This window comes from Theropithecus gelada, chromosome 16, assembly GCF_003255815.1.
Source record: "Theropithecus gelada isolate Dixy chromosome 16, Tgel_1.0, whole genome shotgun sequence".
Lineage (NCBI taxonomy): Eukaryota > Metazoa > Chordata > Mammalia > Primates > Cercopithecidae > Theropithecus > Theropithecus gelada.
The window spans coordinates 69,226,732-69,244,231 of NC_037684.1; the positions used below are offsets into that span (position 1 = coordinate 69,226,732).

At 42.4% G+C, this 17,500-nt stretch overlaps 1 protein-coding gene across 5 annotated transcripts in view; it reads left to right on the forward strand.

The window, feature by feature from the left end:
* ARHGAP44 (Rho GTPase activating protein 44) overlaps positions 1–17,500 on the forward strand; it is a 205,836-nt gene that overhangs the window by 97,667 nt on the left and 90,669 nt on the right. For all 5 annotated transcript variants that reach the window (XM_025363633.1, XM_025363631.1, XM_025363634.1 and 2 more), the window contains exons 2-3: positions 9,954–9,993; positions 11,390–11,494. In XM_025363633.1, the coding sequence (XP_025219418.1) occupies positions 9,954–9,993; positions 11,390–11,494 (145 nt within the window). The remainder of the gene's footprint in view (positions 1–9,953; positions 9,994–11,389; positions 11,495–17,500) is intronic.

Here is a 17,500-nt window from a genome sequence, read left to right on the forward strand (position 1 = left end):
CTGGAGTGCAGTGGCGCGATCTCGGCTCACTGCAAGCTCCGCCTCCCGGGCTTACGCCATTCTCCTGCCTCAGCCTCCCGAGTAGCTGGGACCACAGGCGCCCGCCACCTCGCCCGGCTAGTTTTTTGTATTTTTTAGTAGAGACGGGGTTTCACCGTGTTAGCCAGGATGGTCTCGATCTCCTGACCTCGTGATCCGCCCGTCTCGGCCTCCCAAAGTGCTGGGATTACAGGCTTGAGCCACCGCGCCCGGCCGATTTTGATGTCTTAACAATCCATTGTCTAAACCAAGGTCGCAGATATTTTCTTCTATTTCCTGTAAATATTTTATAACTTTTTTATTGAAGTGTATGATCTATTATAAATTAATTTTTGTAAATGATGTACAAATGGGCCAGCGTTCATAGTTTTGCCTATTTATGTGTTCCGTCGCAATTTGGTAGACTATCCTTCCTCCATTGAATTGCCTTTGTGCCTTTTTCAGAGATCCCTGATTACATCTGTCTAGGTCTGTTTTGTATATTCTTTATTATGTTCCACTGATCTGGGTTTCTTTCTTTTTCCCAAGACCATACTCTCTTGATTGATTACTTAATTTTATACTAAATCTTAAAATTGGATTATGTGAGTCCTACTTTTCTTTCTAGAAAACTTTAACTATTTCATTTGTATTGTCATATCAATTTTAGAACCAGTTTGTCTATAACTATAATAAATCTTGTTAAGATTTTGATTGGGATTGCATTTAATCTGTGATCAGTTTGGGGAGAATTGATAACTTTCACATGTACAAATACCACGGACATGCTTTTTCTCTCTATTTAGAGCTGCTTTTATTTATTTCATAAGTATTTTGTACCTTTCCGCCTACAAATTCTGTGCGTTTTAATGGATTAACACCTAAGTGTTTTTTTAAGAAACTGCTAGTGGTATATTTTATTTCAGTATTCATGTGTTCATTATTAATAAGTACAATTTATTTTTTATGTGTTTATCTCATGTCATGCAATCTTGCACAAACCATTTATTAGTTTTTGTAGGTTCCTTGGCATTTTGTACATAGACTATTATATCATCTGCAAATAGAGACATTTTTATTTGTCCCTCTCATATCTACATGCTTTTTATCTTTTCTTATCTTATTACACTAAGTTAAACTTTCAGGACCATGATGAATGAGTGTAAGAGCAAATGCACTTGGCTTGATTCCTGTTTTGGAGGAAAGCATGTAGTCTTTCAAAAGTAAAGATTTTTTCGTAGGTGTTATTTATCGAGTTGAGGAAGTTTCCCTCTACCCCTGGTTTTCTGAGACTTTTTTTTTTTTGCCAGGAATGGATTTTGAATCTTGTCAAATGCTTTTTCTACATTAATTGCTATGATCATGTGGTTTTTCTTCCTTAATCTTTTAATACAGTGAGTGGATTACACTGATTGATATTTAAATGTTGAACCAACTTTCTGTCCTTGGAATAAACCCCACTTGTTTTGTTATTCATAATGGTGAATTAGTCATAATGATGAAAAATTATTTTTATACATGGCTGAATTCTATTTGCATTGGCTGATAGATTGATTGACTGATTGACAGGGCCTTGCTCTGCTCTCCAGGCTGGAGTACAAAGGAGTGACCATGGCTCACATGGAACCTTGACCTCCTGATCTCCAGCGATCCTCCCACCTCAGCCACCCTAGTAGCTAGGACTGCAGGCATGTAGTGCCACGCCTGGCTAATTTTTTCTCTCTCTCCTTTTGTTTTTGTAAAGTTGAGGTTTTATGATGTTATGCAGGCTGGTCTCAAACTCCTATCCTCAAGTGATCCTCCACCTGGGCCTCCCGAAATGTTGGGATTACAGACGTGAGTCACCATGCCCAGCCTATTTACTTTTATTTTGTTAAGGACTTTTACACCCATATTCATGGAGCGATATTGGTCTATAATTAGTTTTTGTCATGTTTTGATATCAAAGTAATATTAGATTCATAAAATGTATTGAGAAGTGTTCTTTCATTTTCTGGAAGAGATTGTTTAGAATAGGTGATATTTCGTTTTAAAACGTTTGGTAGAATTATCTAGTGAAACCTTCTGGGCCTAAAGATTTTTGCAGGGAAGTTTTTAAAGTACAAATTCAAATTTTTATAGCCATAGAGAATATTCAAATGATCTATTTCATATTATGTGTATTGCGGTCATTTTGGTTTTTTTTTTAGGAGTTAGTCCATTTTATCTAAGTTGTCAAATTTGTGTGTGTAGGTTTTTTCAAAGGCATCCTTTTGATTTCTACAGGGTATGTAGTGATATTCCCTGCTTCATTCCTATTGTTGATAATGTTCTTTTCAATCTTGCTAGAGATTTTTTAAACTTTATTGATCTTTTCAAACAACCAGCTCTTTAATCGAGTTTCTTTAGTTTTTGTTTTTTGTTCTTGTTAAAGTCGTTATTTTCTTCCCTTATGCTTATAATTTCCTTCCTTCTGCTTGCTTTGGACTTATTTGGTCTTTTTTCTAGGTTGTTGGAGTAGGATCTTTTATTGACTTGGGACTGTTCTTCTTTTCTAATGTATAGATTTAATGGTATAATTTTTTTTCCAGCACAACTTTGGTTGTGCCCAACATTTTTATATCTTATGTTTTTATTTCATTCAGTTTAATTTTTAAACATCTTCCTTGAGACCCTCCATGGATTATTTAAAAGTTGTTTAGTTTCCACGTGTTTGAAAATTTTCTTCTTATCCTGCTGTTACTGATTTCTCATTTGATTCCATTGTGGCCACAGAACAAACTGCATGTGACTTGCATTCTTTCAAATTAGTTGAGGTTTGTTTTGTAGTTCCAGATGTTGTCTATCTTAGTATATGTTCCGTGAAACTGGAAAAGAACATGTATTTTGCTCATGTTGGGTGGAGTGTCCTGTAGGTATCAATTAGATCTTATTGGTTAATGGAGGTGTTGTATTTTTTGTATATTGTTGCTGATTTTTAAAATTTAGTTCTATTAATTGTTGAGAGAGAAGGTGTTGAAGTTTCCAACTATAGTTGTGTATTTGTCTATTTCTCCTTTTCATTGTATCAGTTTTTTGCTTCATATATTTTATAACTCTGTTTTTTGGTGGATATACATTTGGGATTGTTGTGTCTCAGGGCTTGACCTTTTTATCATTATTTCATGCTCCTCTTCATCTCTGGTAATTTTCTTTGTTCTGAAATTGTCTTTATCTGACATTAATATAGATACTTCTGCCTTTTTGGATTAAAGCTTCCATTATGTCTTTTCCAATTTTTTATTTTCATGCTGCTGGTATAATTTATTTGAAATTAGATTCTTCTAGACACCATATTTTAAAATCCATTCTTCTAGTTCTTATCTTTTAATTGGTATATTTAGGCTGTTTACATTTAATGTAATTATAGACATGTTAAACATAAATCTGCCATTTTTGTTTATTTTTTTGTTTTCTGTTCTTTCTGTTTTTCATTTCTTGCTTTTATTTTTCTTGTATTTGTATGAGTTAATTTATCATTTTTGAGAATTTCATTGATGTATTTCTTGTGTTTGTCTTGTTCCATTTCGTGCTCTAACAGAATGCCACAGTCTGAGTGATTTATAATAAACTGAAATTTTATTTTCTCAGAGTTCTGGAGGCTGGGAAGTCCAACAACAAGGGGCTAGCATCTGGTGAAGGCCTTCTTCAAACATTATAACGTGGCAGAAGGGAACACATGGATGAGAGAGCAAGAGGGGACCAACCTTGTCCTTTTATAAGAAACCCACTTCTGTGATAATGAACCCACTCCCACAATAACAGCATTAATCTGAACACTTCCCATTAGATCCCACTTCTCAGCACCACTGCATTGGGGATCCAGTTTCCAACACAGGAACTTCAGGAGACACATTCAACTTACAGCATTCTGCCTCTGACCCCCAAAATTCATGTCCTTCCACCATGAAAAACACATTTGCTCCATCCCAATAGCCCCAGAATCTTAACTGGTTCCAAAACCACCTCAAAAGTCCAGAATCTCATCTAGATCAGATATTGGTGAGATTCAAGGCACAATTCATCCTGAGGCAAACTTCTTTTAGCTGTGAGCTTGTGAAATCAAAACAAGTTATCTACTTTAAAAAGCCGTGGAGGGAAAGGCATGGGATAAATGTTCCTATCTCAAAAGGCAGAAATAGGCAAGAAGAAAGGGATAACTGGTTCCAAGTCCAGCACCCAATAGGGAAAATGTTAAATCTTAAAGCTGGAGAATGTTTTTTTACCCCATGTGTACCTTTTGAGCACATGGGTGGAGGTTTTGACCTCAAAGCCTTGGGCAGCCCTGTTTTCACGTTTTTGCCGGGCTCAACCTGTGCGAGCTCTTCCAGGCTGGGGCTATGTTCTGGTAGCTCTACAGTTCTGGGGTTTGGGGGCAGCCCTGTCCCCATGGCTCCATTAGTGGGTACACTCTGCAGTGGCTTTGACCCCACAGTTCTGCTGGGCATCACCCTAATAGGGTCTCTCTGTAGTGGTTCCACTCTTGTGACTTGTCTCTGCCTGGATCCCTAGGCTGTCTGATACATCCTTTGAAATCTAGGTGGATGTAACATTGTGCCCTGGCTCCAAAAATTTATACCTCCACAGCTTATGAACTCTGTGCACCAGCAGAGTTAGCACTATATGGATACCACCAAGCTTACCACTTATGCTCTCTCGAGAGCAGCAGCCCAGACTGCACTTGGGGTTACTTGAATCACAGCTGGTATAACCAAGGGGCACTGCACGGGAATGCAGGGAGCAGAGTCCCTGGGCAGTGAACCTGTGGAAGGCATCTTGAGCTAGTCTAATGAAACCATTCTGCCCTCCTAGAGCTCTGGGCCTGTAATGGGAGAAACAGCCTCAAAGATCTCTGAAATATCTTGCAGGTCATTCTGTCATTGCCTTGATGAATAGCACCTGGCTTCCTTCTATCCACGCTAAGCCCTTTCTCAAAGGGGACACTTGGCATGTTTTTGTGTTTTACATGGCCAGGCTGTGAATTTTCCAAATAGTTACATTCTGCTTCTCTTTTAATCATAAATTCCACCTTTAAATATTTTCTCTCCTCTTGCATCTTACTGTATGCAGTTAAAGGAAGCCATGCAGATTCTTCAATATTTTGCTTAGAAATTTCTTCCACCAGATATCCTAGTTCATCACTCTTAAGTACCGTCTTCATTAAAACCCTTGGGGATGGACGTAGTTCAGTCAAGTTCTGTATAACTTTGTAAAAAGGATGGCCTTTACTTCAGTTTCTAATAAGATATTTTTCATTCTCATATAAGACCTCATCAGAGTGGTCTTTACTGTCCATATTTTTACCCACATTGTGGTCATTAATATCTAAGTAACCTCTAAGAAGTTTTACCCTTCATACAGCTCTTCTCTTCTGAGCCCTCACCAGAATCACCCTTAACTCTTTGTTCACAGCAATGCAGGCTTTTTCTAACCTGCTTTTCCAGACTCTTCTAGTCTGTGTCCACTATCTAGTTCCAAAGCTTTTTCCACATTTTCAGGTATTTGTTATAGCGGTACCTCACTCTCTGGTACCAATTTTCTTTGTGCTGCCATAAGCCAATACCATGGTCTCTAATTTGTAATAAAACAGAAATTTATTGGCTGCAGTTCTGGAGGCTGGGAAGTTTGAGATGGAGGAGCTAGCCTCTGGCAAGGTCCTTCTTGCTACATTGTAACATGATTGAAGTCATCACATGGGCAGGAGAGAGCAAGAGGGAGCTCACCTTGTCCTTTTGTAAGAAACCCACCCTCATGATAATGAACACACTATCACAATGACAGTATTAATTCATTGAGGGTTGTGTCCCCGTGACCCATATACCTCCCGTTAGGCTCCACCTTTCAGCACCACTGCTTTAGAGATCAAGGTTTCATCATAGGAACTTTGTGGAACACATCCAAACCATAGCAGTATTGTTGAGGTGGCTGTAGATGTTACATACTATATACATAACTTACTATAGTCTACTGCTGTCATCACTTTACCAGTTTGAGTGATAGCTTCCCCAGTTCTGGTATTTAGAGTTTCCTTCTTTTATCATTTTTGGGTTTTTTTTTTTTTGTTTTTTTTTTTTGTTTTTTTTTGAGATGGAGTCTCACTCTTGTCACCTAGGCTGGAGTGCAGTGGCATGATCTTGGCTCACTGCAACCTCTGCCTCCCAGGTTCAAGCAATTCTCCTGCCTCAGCCTCCCAAGTAGCTGGGATTACAGGCGCACACCACCACACCCGGCTAATTTTTTGTACTTTTAGCAGAGACGGGGTTTCACCATGTTGGCCAGGCTAGTCTTGAACTCCTGACCACAGGTGATCCGCCTGCCTCGGCCTCCCAAAGTGCTGGGATTACAGGCGCACATCACCACACCTGGTTAATTTTTTGTACTTTTAGTAGAGATGGGGTTTCACCATGTTGGCCAGGCTAGTCTTGAACTCCTGACCGCAGGTGATCCACCTGCCTCGGCCTCCCAAAGTGCTGGGATTACAGGTGTGAGCCACCACGCCCAGACTTTGGGTTGATTTTAGATAACTTTCTTTAGCAATAGGAAGCCTGCCGATGATAAATTCTGTTAACTTTTGTATATCTGAGATTGTCTTGATTTCCCCTTTATTCCTGAAGAATATTTTCATTAGCTAAAGGGTTCTAGGTTGACAGTTTCTTTCTTTCAACCCTGGAAAAATGATGTGCCACTTTCTTTTAGTCTCCATTTTTCTTGAGAAATCTGCTGTCATTCTAATTGCTTTTCTTCCATTGTTAAGGTATCATTTCTTACACCTTGATTTCAAGATTTATCTTTAGTTCTTAGAAGTTTGACCATGATGTGTCTTGGTGAGGATTTCTTTATGTTTATCCTCTTTGGGGTTTGTTCAGCTTTTCAAATATGTAGGTTTGTGTCTTTTGCCACATTTGGGGCATTTTTAGCCTTATTTCTTTTGAGTATTTTTTAGCCTATCTTTTTTAAACTTTTCTATCATGGCCAATTTAGTCTAATATAGCTACCATTTTTTCCCCTCTTCTTCTGGGACTCTGATGACATAAAATATTTGATCTTTTGTTATAGGCCCACAGGTCCCTGGGGCTTTTTTTGTTTGTTGATTTGTTTGGTCTATTTTTGCCGTGTTGTTCAGATTGGAAAATGTCTATTATGCTTCCTCCAGTTCACTGATTCTTTCATCTACCCCCTCCATTCTGCTGTTGAACCCATCAACTTTTTTTTTAAATTAGATTGTTATATTTTTCAGATCTAAAATTTTTCTTTTTTATATCTTCTATTTTCTTTCTGAGACTTCCTATTTCTTTCATGCATGTTTATTACTACACATTGAAGCATTTTTTTTTTTTTTTTTTTTTTTGAGACAGAGTCTCCCTCTGTAGCCCAGGCTGGAGTGCAGTGGCGCCATCTCGGCTCACTGCAAGCTCCGCCTCCTGGGTTCACGCCATTCTCCTGCCTCAGCCTCCTGAGTAGCTGGGACTACAGGTGCCCGCCACCACGCCCGGCTAATTTTTTGTATTTTTAGTAGAGACGGAGTTTCACTGTGGTCTTGATCTCCTGACCTCATGGTCTGCCCACCTCAGCCTCCCAAAGTGCTGGGATTACAAGCGTGAGCCACCGCGCCCGGCCACATTGAAGCATTTTAATGATGAATACTTTAATTGGAATCTATTGTCTTTTTTTCTTTTGGTTTGAGGTTTTTTTTTTTTTTCTTGTTCTTGGTGTGATGAGTAATTGAAGTCTGGATATTATGGCTATTATATTATGCGACTCTGGATCTCATTTAAACTTTGTCTTGGAGCTGGCTTCCTCTGATGCTGCTCTAGCAGGGGGAGCAGGAGTCCTGCTTTGTTTCTGATGAGTTGGGGTAGAAGTCCAGGTTCTCCACTTGGCTGGCCTTCACTGACCCTTCAAAGATGGAGGTGCTCCTTGTTAATACTGGGTAGGTGTGGGAGTTCTGGTTCTCTACTGGGCCTCCACTGATACCTCAGTGGCTGGTGGCGGGGTGGTTATGAGTGTCTGATTGTTGCTCCCTACTTGGCTTTCACTAATACTGCAGAAGGGAGTGGCCTCATTACTGTTGGGCATTGGCAAGAGTCCTGTCTGTCCACTAGGACTCCTGTGACATCACCCCAATGGGAAGGCGAAGAGATGCTTCATTATCACCACATGGGCGTGGGTGTCCAGGTGACCATGTGATTTCCACTGCTCCTACAGCAGAGGAAGATGGACTTTGTCAGTTGCCTGGTAGTGATAGATGCTCCCACTCCCTAGGGATGGATGCTGTCTTTATGTGTCTCAGTGTTCTCTGATGCTCCCACACTGATGAGGGGCATGGGCTTGGGTGCTTGTTACAGCCTGGCAGGGGTAGAAGTCAGGGCTCCCTACTCAGCTTTTGTTGGCGTGGGTGGAATATGACACAATTCTTTTATGTGGTGTTGGCTGCAGTGAGCAGTTTTCTAAAAAGTGTCTGTCTTGCTCAGCTGCTCCTTTCTTGGTCCCTTGTCTACAGAGACCAGGCTTTTGTTGGGGTTTGTTTTGTCTGAGCCTGTTGGTGTTTTAGGTGTTGCTGTTGCTAGTTTCTTAAGCTCCAGGGCTGAGACATGTGAAGGACAACAGTTTTACCATGTTATTCTGAAGGTTCCCAGCCAGTATGCCTTCCTTCTCCTTTTCGGGGTCTTGTGTTTCTTTTTTTTTTTTTTTTTTTTTTTTGAGACGGAGTCTTACTCTGTCACCCAGGCTGGAGTGCAGTGGCCGGATCTCAGCTCACTGCAAGCTCCGCCTCCCGGGTTTACGCCATTCTCCTGCCTCAGCCTCCCGAGTAGCTGGGACTACAGGCGCCCACCACCTCGCCCGGCTAGTTTTTTGTATTTTTTTAGTAGAGACGGGGTTTCACCGGGTTAACCAGGATGGTCTCGATCTCCTGACCTCGTGATCCGCCCGTCTCGGCCTCCCAAAGTGCTGGGATTACAGGCTTGAGCCACCGCGCCCGGCCCGGGTCTTGTGTTTCTATACTTTCGTAGGTTTTTCGTTGTGTGAGTGGGAAGAATTGCTACAATACATTCACTCCTTCCTCGTGGAAGCAGAAGTCCTACTGCTTATTTTTTAATATGTCATTTGTTCTTTGATATTTTATACATGCATTGCAGTCTTTGATCATTGCAATAGTCGAAATTCTTTAGACTTCTCATATGTTGTTTCTTCTTTCTCTGTACTCTTAAATCTTGATGATTTGTTTTCATGTAAATTTGCTGTGTTTGCGTGTGAGAGAGAGAGTGTGTGTGTGTGCATGTTGTTAGAGAAAGTGAGAGAGAGAGAGAGCATTGAATTAGAATGCTCTGTTCCTGAGAGAATTAGCACTCTCCTCTAACATGAGGCAGGTGGTGCTAATGGGTTAGCTGGGTCCAATTCCTCCAGTATCCAGGTTGTCTCAATGTAGAAGTTTCAGGTTCAAGCCCTCCACTTTCTTGTGGACCTAACACTTGGTTGCCAGACCATGGTGGTGGCATTTGCATTAGTTGCCAAGATTCAATACTGTCTCTGTGTTTGTTGTTCATTGATCCTTTCTCAGATTTCTGCTACATTAGCTTACTTATTTGGGGGAGGCCAAGGGTTATGGCTGGAGAAACCTTAATTCTGATGCTTACAATATATATGTGTCTGGGAACAAAGGCATACATTTGTTGTCATGAATCCAGGTTCCAATCTATAGCGGGAAAGTCTTCAGGGCATCTGCTTTGCTGTGTTTGCTGATGTGTTGGTTTTTAAAGTTTCCTAGTAAATTCTAGTGTTATCTATTCTCTCCTTAAATGTTTCTGCTACTCATGTCTCTGTTTTTCTGGTACTGCCTTACTTGAAGAGATTGGGGAGTAATTATGAGGCTCTGTTGTTAATTTTCTTACTGATATATTTCTCAATGTTCTTTTTAGGGCTGAAAAGACGGAAGTTTTGAGTGAAGACCTTCTTCAGGTAAGGCGGCCATTGACACCGGCTCACAGACACCAGAGATATATGGGAGGCTGAGGCAGGAGAATTACTTGAACCCAGGAGGTGGAGGTTGCAGCTAGCCGGGATCGCGCCACTACACTCCAGCCTGGCGACAGAGCGAGACTCCATCTCATTAAAACAAACAAACAAACAAAAACAACCAAAAAACTAAGCCATCCCCAATGCAGTTCAAACTGCTCTAGCTGCTCCTTACAAACTGTTGGGAGAAAAGATTTTTTATCTTTTACGACTGTACTTTGCATGATGAATACTGGTTTGGGTTAAGCTCTTTCAGGAGAGGTTTAAAGTCATTTCACCACGGTTAGCCCGAGGGTCCTGGAGTCTGTGATCGCTGCCCCTCCAGTTCTCCAGCTTTAAAAGTGGTCTCTCATTGTGGTTTTGATTTATACTTCTCTGATGGCCAGTGATGATGAGCATTTTTTCATGTGTCTGTTGGCCGCATAAATGTCTTCTTTTGAGACGTGTCTGTTCATATCCTTCGCCCACTTTTTGATGGGGTTGTTTGATTTTTTCTTGTAAGTTTGTTTAAGTTCTTTGTTAGAATGGCAATCATTAAAAAGTCAAAGAAACAACAGGTGCTGGAGAGGATGTGGAGAAATAGGAACACTTTTACACTGTTGGTGGGACTGTAAACCAGTTCAACCATTGTGGAGGACAGTGTGGCGATTCCTCAAGGATCTAGAACTAGAAATACCATTTGACCCAGCCATCCCATTACTGGGTATTTACCCAAAGGATTATAAATCATGCAGCTATAAAGACACATGCACACGTATGTTTATTATGGCACTATTCACAATAGCAAAGACTTGGAACCAACCCAAATGTCCGTCAATGATAGACTGGATTAAGAAAATGTAGCACATATACACCATGGAATACTATGCAGCCATGAAAAAGGATGAGTTCAGGTCCTTTTTAGGGACATGGATGAAGCTGGAAACCATCATTCTGAGCAACCTATCGCAAGAACAGAACCAAACACCGCATGTTCTCACTCATAGGTGGGAATTGAACAATGAGAACACTTGGACACAGGATGGGGAACATCACACACCAGGCCTGTCGTGGGGTGGGGGGTGGGGGTAGGGATAGCTTTAGGAGATATACCTAGTGTAAATGACGAGTTAATGGGTTCAGCACACCAACATGGCACATGTATACATAGGTAACAAACCTGTGCATTGTGCACATGTACCCTAGAACTTAAAGTATAATAATAATAAAAAAAAAGAAAGCTGTCTCTCTGGGAGTCCTTATCTCCATGGAAACTTGAGTTATGATTGTCCACACCCACAATCCCTCCTCCCCTGACCTTGCGCTCTCTCAGTGGCACCACCCGCTCTTTTCTCTGCAGGTGGAGAAGCGTCTGGAGCTGGTGAAACAGGTGTCCCACAGCACGCACAAGAAGCTCACCGCATGTCTGCAGGGCCAGCAAGGGGCAGAGGCTGACAAGCGCTCCGTAAGTGCCCTCCCAGCCCCGGGGAGCTGAAATCTTGCCTACTGAGGACAACGGTCCTACTCCTGTGACCCCCCTGGATGTAGCTGTTTATGTAGCTGCTTACGTGCCTGAGAATTGACTCAGCAGCTCTAGCTGCCTGTTTTCTGTTTTCTGTGGACTGACAACCCTCCCTACTGTTCTCGCTCTTTAGCCCAGCCTGAAGCATCCCCTGCCCTCCCCAGGCAAGGTGAGGTCCTCTCCCTGTCCTCCCCAGATTGGAGCAACTGGGAAGACGGGCGTGCATGAGATCCCACCTCTAGGGAAGTTTTATCCTTGATGGATATCTGAACCCTGATTCAGCTCATTCATAGATTGCATTTGCCTCAATAGTATCTTAAGATCTCTTGGAAAAAAAGTATATTGTGGTTTTAGAGGTTACAAGTGACCTATAAAGGCCCTTGAAAATTGTTTTCGCTATAATGAGACACAATAAAAAGAGCCTGCTAAGTAAAGCTTCTCTAATGCCTTTGTCTATAAGCCACATTAGAAATAACAGGCATTGTATAATGCGATTCCATTTCAACAGTCCTGGGCATGAGCAGCCTCTGCAGGTTTACCTTCCTCTTGACCCCATGCCTCTCAGCCCCACCAAAGATTAAAAGATATTCTTAGACATTCACTTGGCTTTATTACAAGGGATATGCAATCTAGGCTTTTCTTCTTCTTCCTTGAGTTTATAGTCTACACGATTGGTATCTTTTAGACTTTTCTTTTTTTTTGACTTGCAGTTATCGCTGACTTCCGCATCCCCTTGGTCCCCTGATACCCCTCGGCTTATGTTAGCCTCATTTCTGTTGGACTGTCATGTAATGTGCCACAATACTTCTTCCCAGCAACTGCTGCAGTGCAAAAACCTGCTCTGCTTGCCCTACCAGTCATTTCTTTCTTTTTTCCAAGCCCTGGCTTCTTCTTTCTTAATATTCCCAGCAGGAATCATTTGCGTGTGTATAAATAAAACTTTCACAGCTCTGAAAAATATCTATAGAAATAATTCTGTATGCATCAGGAATTCAGCAAGGGGAACTGTCTGAAGGGAGAGTTTGCAAAACGACTTTGGGCATGAAACCCTTTTATCAAACCCACATCTAATGGGGGACTCCAGGAACAGTTCCGGATATGGGTGCTGGAGCCAAGCCTGCCTTTCATCTGTGTCCTTTTTTGTTGTTGTTGTTCCAAGAGGCACCATTTTTAAAATAACTGGTCCAAAGTACAGTATGTTTTGGTATCGAGAGTATCATCTGAATGTTACCACCAGAGGCTTGAATTTGGCCTTTGGTGTTGGTAAGCGGATGAGTACTAACATTATTTTTCTGGGATCAGATGAATTTACTTGGATTGGTGGCGTTTTCACTGAATTGAGAATCCCCAGTAAGGGGACATTTGGGTTCCTGAGTGATCTGATGTATAGTTCGTGGATAGAAGATTTGAGGTATGGCAAAGCCAGCAGATTAGGAGATGATTGCCAAGGATAGATAGTTATTCATGCTTCCCAAGAGAAGGGGACAGGCCACATCACCCAGAGGGCCACAGGGGAAGCTCCAGGGTTGGTCAGGAGGTAAAAGAGAGGACGGTGGGCCAGAGCCTTTGTTGTGGTGTCTGCAGCAGATATAGGATTGATTGGTTTGAATTATTAAGGACTATTTCTAGTTGTCTGGGACCTGACCTCCCAGTCGGGTAATTAGGGCAGAGGGACAGTGGCCTGGAGTATGAGAGCCCCTTAGAGGAGGTTGTTGAAATGTGAACTCTAGATTAAGCTTGCATTTAAAAAGCATTCTGTGGGTGAGTTGTTTACTATTTCTAGGAATTGCCTAGTCTGGGAGGGGCAGTCCCTTCAGGATCAGCAAGGGCCCAAGATGTTGTCAAAGCATCTGAATACAGAAAATTAAAAAAAAAAAAAATGGTTAATAACTATACTGCTTCCTAGAAACTTGAGAAAAAGGCACTTAATTGCCTCACTTAACAAAATGTCTGATGTAGCCAGTTCCAAGGTTTATTTAGCAGCTTTGGGTCAGCATCTATGTGATGCTTGGGCCTCCATTTACAACTGTAATGTGGCTGCTGCAGCTCCATGCATCACATCTTCACATAACCACATCACAGGCAGGAAGTGGGAGGGCGCTAAGACCATGAATTAATTTCATTTATGTTCCTCTAGTGGCAAGGGAGGCTGAGAAGGTGAATATGTATCCAAGATAAATGGGTTTGCTGTGACTGGCCATGATTCACCAACTAGGACATAGTCTATCTGGCTTCTCTTACTAGAGAAGACACACAGTGGTTGTTATCAGGCTCTGAAGGCTGCAGTCACGTGCATGCAGTGATAAATGTGTAAACTGGGAGAAGTCCTCAGTGCAAGTAGGTGCCCAAGCACTTATAGGTCAGTGATTTCACTCTATGGATTTTTTTTTTCTTAAAGACAGAGTCTTGCTCTGTCGCCCAGACTGGAGTGCAGTGGCGCAATCTTGGCTCACTGCAACCTCCACCTCCCAGGTTCAAGTGATTTTCCTGCCTCAGCCTACCGAGTAGCTGGGAACTACAGGTGCATGCCACCATGCCCATCTAATTTTTGTATTTTTGGTAGAGACAGGGTTTCACCATGTTGGCCAGGATGGTCTTGATCTCTTGACCTCGTGATCTGCCCGCCTAGGCCTCCCAAAGTGCTGAGATTATAGATGTGAGCCACTGTGCCCAGCCTCACTGCATGGATTTTAAGTGCTTGATTTTGTCAATGATTTCTTATGCTGATCCATCTTTCCTTGTCATCATATGACTGAATAAATGGTCTGAAAGTCAAAGAGCCATTTAAAATATGAAACAATCAAAGAACTGTGGGAAAAAATTTCCAAACTCATTTTTTTTTCAGTTTTTCTCTAAACACATTAAGAGATGTGATAGGAAACATGACATTTATAAATCACCTCAAATAGTGAGATGCATATCCAGTTCTTTGTCATGATTAAGTAGGGAGATATGTCAAGATCGGAGCAATTGGTGAGAAGGAAAAGAAATAAAATGAAAAGGATCAGGTAAAGGGAAGGTGGGGTGGGAGGGAGGGAGTGAATGAACAGACGCTGTCTTGGGAGTTAAATGTTGTGAGAGGGTCCAGAGATGGACAATCACAGGGGGAGTATGGGTCTTGGAATCTCAGGTTCAGAAGAGACTTTATGGGGATCCATGCAATATTCTGCTTTTTATTTGAGCACACGTAAGTTGCTACTTGAGCACATGTAAGTTGCTTTTTGTTATTTCTCTTTTGACAAGCTCAGTAGCTCTTTAGTTGTGTGTTCCAACTCCTAAACTTTTGTCATACCACTTTTAAAAGTTTTACCCTGAAAGCTGTGGCTGCCAGCCAGATGTGGGTAGGCATACAAATGGGATTTTGTTGCCGTTATCTCAGTGAACAGAGAGAACATTATTGTCTTGTGGGTACTGAGTACAACTGGATTCCTTATGTGGGATGAAGAATAGAAAGCATATGAATTACCTTTCCATGTTGCCATCTTTTTTTATTTTTATTTTTATTTTTTTTTGAGATGGAGCCTTGCTCTGTCGCCCAGGCTGGAGTGCAATAGCGCCATCTCGGCTCACTGCAACCTCCGCCTCCTGAGTTCAAGCGATTCTCCTGCCTCAGCCTCCCGAGTAGCTGCGATTACAGACATCCACCTCCACACCCAGCTAATTTTTGTATTTTTAGTAGAGACAGGGTTTCACCATATTGGCCAAGCTGGTCTCGAACTCCTGACCTCGTGATCTGCCCGCCTCAGCCTCCCAAAGTGTTGGGATTACAGGCGTGAGCCACCATGCCCGGCCTCCATGTTGCCATCTTTAGTCCTGGATAATAACTGGTTAGTTCCTAGGTTTCCAGGACTCTTAATATGATGAAGATGTTTAGTTTTTTGAAGTCCTTGCATTTCTCATTAGGAAGTCATGCCCAACAAATAAAGTGCTACCGTGTGAAAGTGTTTCTCCACCTTATTCAGCAAATATTTAGAAAGCACCAAGTCTGCCGTGCAAGGCGGTGTGTATGCTAAGTGCTGAGTCAGCTGAGCAGGATTTCTGTGCTCCAGAAGCTCACCACCCAAGGGGAGACAGGCATCACACTCACAGTGCATTTGCTACTCAGACCGTGTCTTAGTGCTGAGAAGAAGCGCTTGCTAGGAATTAAATAGTGGGAGGTTTCCGTGAGGAAGTGGCCGTTAAGGACAGGTAAAAGGTAGCAGCACCAAAAGGGGTAAACACCCTTCTCAGACAGGGAGCAAGATGTGCCGGGTTCCGAGAAACAGGAAAAAGTTTAGCTGTAGTTTTATTTTTATTTTTATTTCTTGAGACGAAGTTTCACTCTTGTTGCCTAGGCTGGAGTGCAATGGCACGATCTCGGCTCACTGCAACCTCCGCCTCCCGGGTTCAAGCAGTTCTCCTGCCTCAGCCTCCCAAGTAGCTGAGATTACAGGCATGTGCCACCACACCCAGCTAATTTTTGTATTTTTAGTAGAGACAGGGTTTCACCATGTTGACCAGGCTGGTATCAAACTCCTGACCTCAGGTGATCTACTCACCTCAGCCTCCCAAAGTGCTGGGATTACAGGTGTGAGCCACCACACCTGGCCAAGTTTGGCATTGTTGAGAAAAATAAAGGTGGCCAGAGTGACCAGACTGTAGAGAATGGGGAAGATGTGGCATGGGGTGGGACTGCAGAGGACGGGATCACGCCTTGTAGGGCATGGTGAGGGTTTGGACTTTATCCCTAAGAGTAGAGGAAAGCCAACATTTTAACAGGGAGAGACATGATTGGATTTGTTGAAAATTGTATGAATAAAGGACTCATGGGTGGGACCATGGCAGAAGTGAGACCAGTTACACAGAGATGGGAACAATTTCAGTGAGATGCAACGAGGACCTGAAAAGGGAGAAAAATCAGTGTCCATGGTAGATCCTGGAGGTAGAGTATCAGGGCTTGATAACTGAGTGGATGTGGCCATATGAAGAGGAGAGAGGGGTTTCATGGTCTCTACCCCGAGTGACTGTTGAATCCATTGAAGCTGCTGAGATCACCTCGGGAGAAAATGCAGGGTGAGAAGACAAATGGCTTTTGAATCAGTAGCCCCAGGAACTGCAGCGTTTCACACTCTACCAGGAGGAGGACCCAGCAAAGAGGGCAGAATAGTAGAGAATGGTACTGTAAATCCATGTTCTTGCTCATCTAAATCCCAGACACCATTCTTTATTCTCTCCTTTCCATACCCCCCACGTCTAGGCTATCAGTAAGCCCTGCTGACTCTTCCTCCAGAGAATTTCCATTTGGCTTCAACATTTACCACCCTAGTCTAAGCAGCTGTCAGTTCTTTCTGAACACAGTGACTCCTATCACGTCTTCCACCCCAACCCTTCCCTCCTTCCTCTTCCTTTCTCTGCAACCGCAGGAACCAGTGTTTGAATTGGAAATCCAGTCACCCTCCTGCCTAATCCTGCTCCGGGATTCCCATTGTAGAATGAAATCTGAACTCCTTATCTTCCTTGGACTCTATGATGTGTCTTCTACCTGCATCTCTGAACTTGGCTCTGGGCTTCCTTCCCCTCTGTCATCGTTCTTCAGCTGTGCTCACCTGGTACTGAGCATGCCTAGTTCACTCTCCGCTTCGGCCACTGTGCTTGCTCTATTGTCCGTAGGGAATGCTCTTATCCAGCATTTCAAGCCAGCAACCTGTTCAGTTCTCAGCTCAGATGTCACCTTTTCAGGAGGCTTTCTTGACCACCTAATGTGTCTGCTTCCTCACTCACCCTAATCCCATCTCCCTATTTTATTTTCTTTATAGCACACATTAGTATCTGAAATCACTGTGATCATTTCCATCATTGTGATGGGACCAGGGATCTTGTGTCCCCATCAGTTCTGTTCTCTGTGCCTAAAAAAGAACCTGCCACAACAGGACAATGGTACAAGTAGATGTGTGTCATGAATGGATGGTC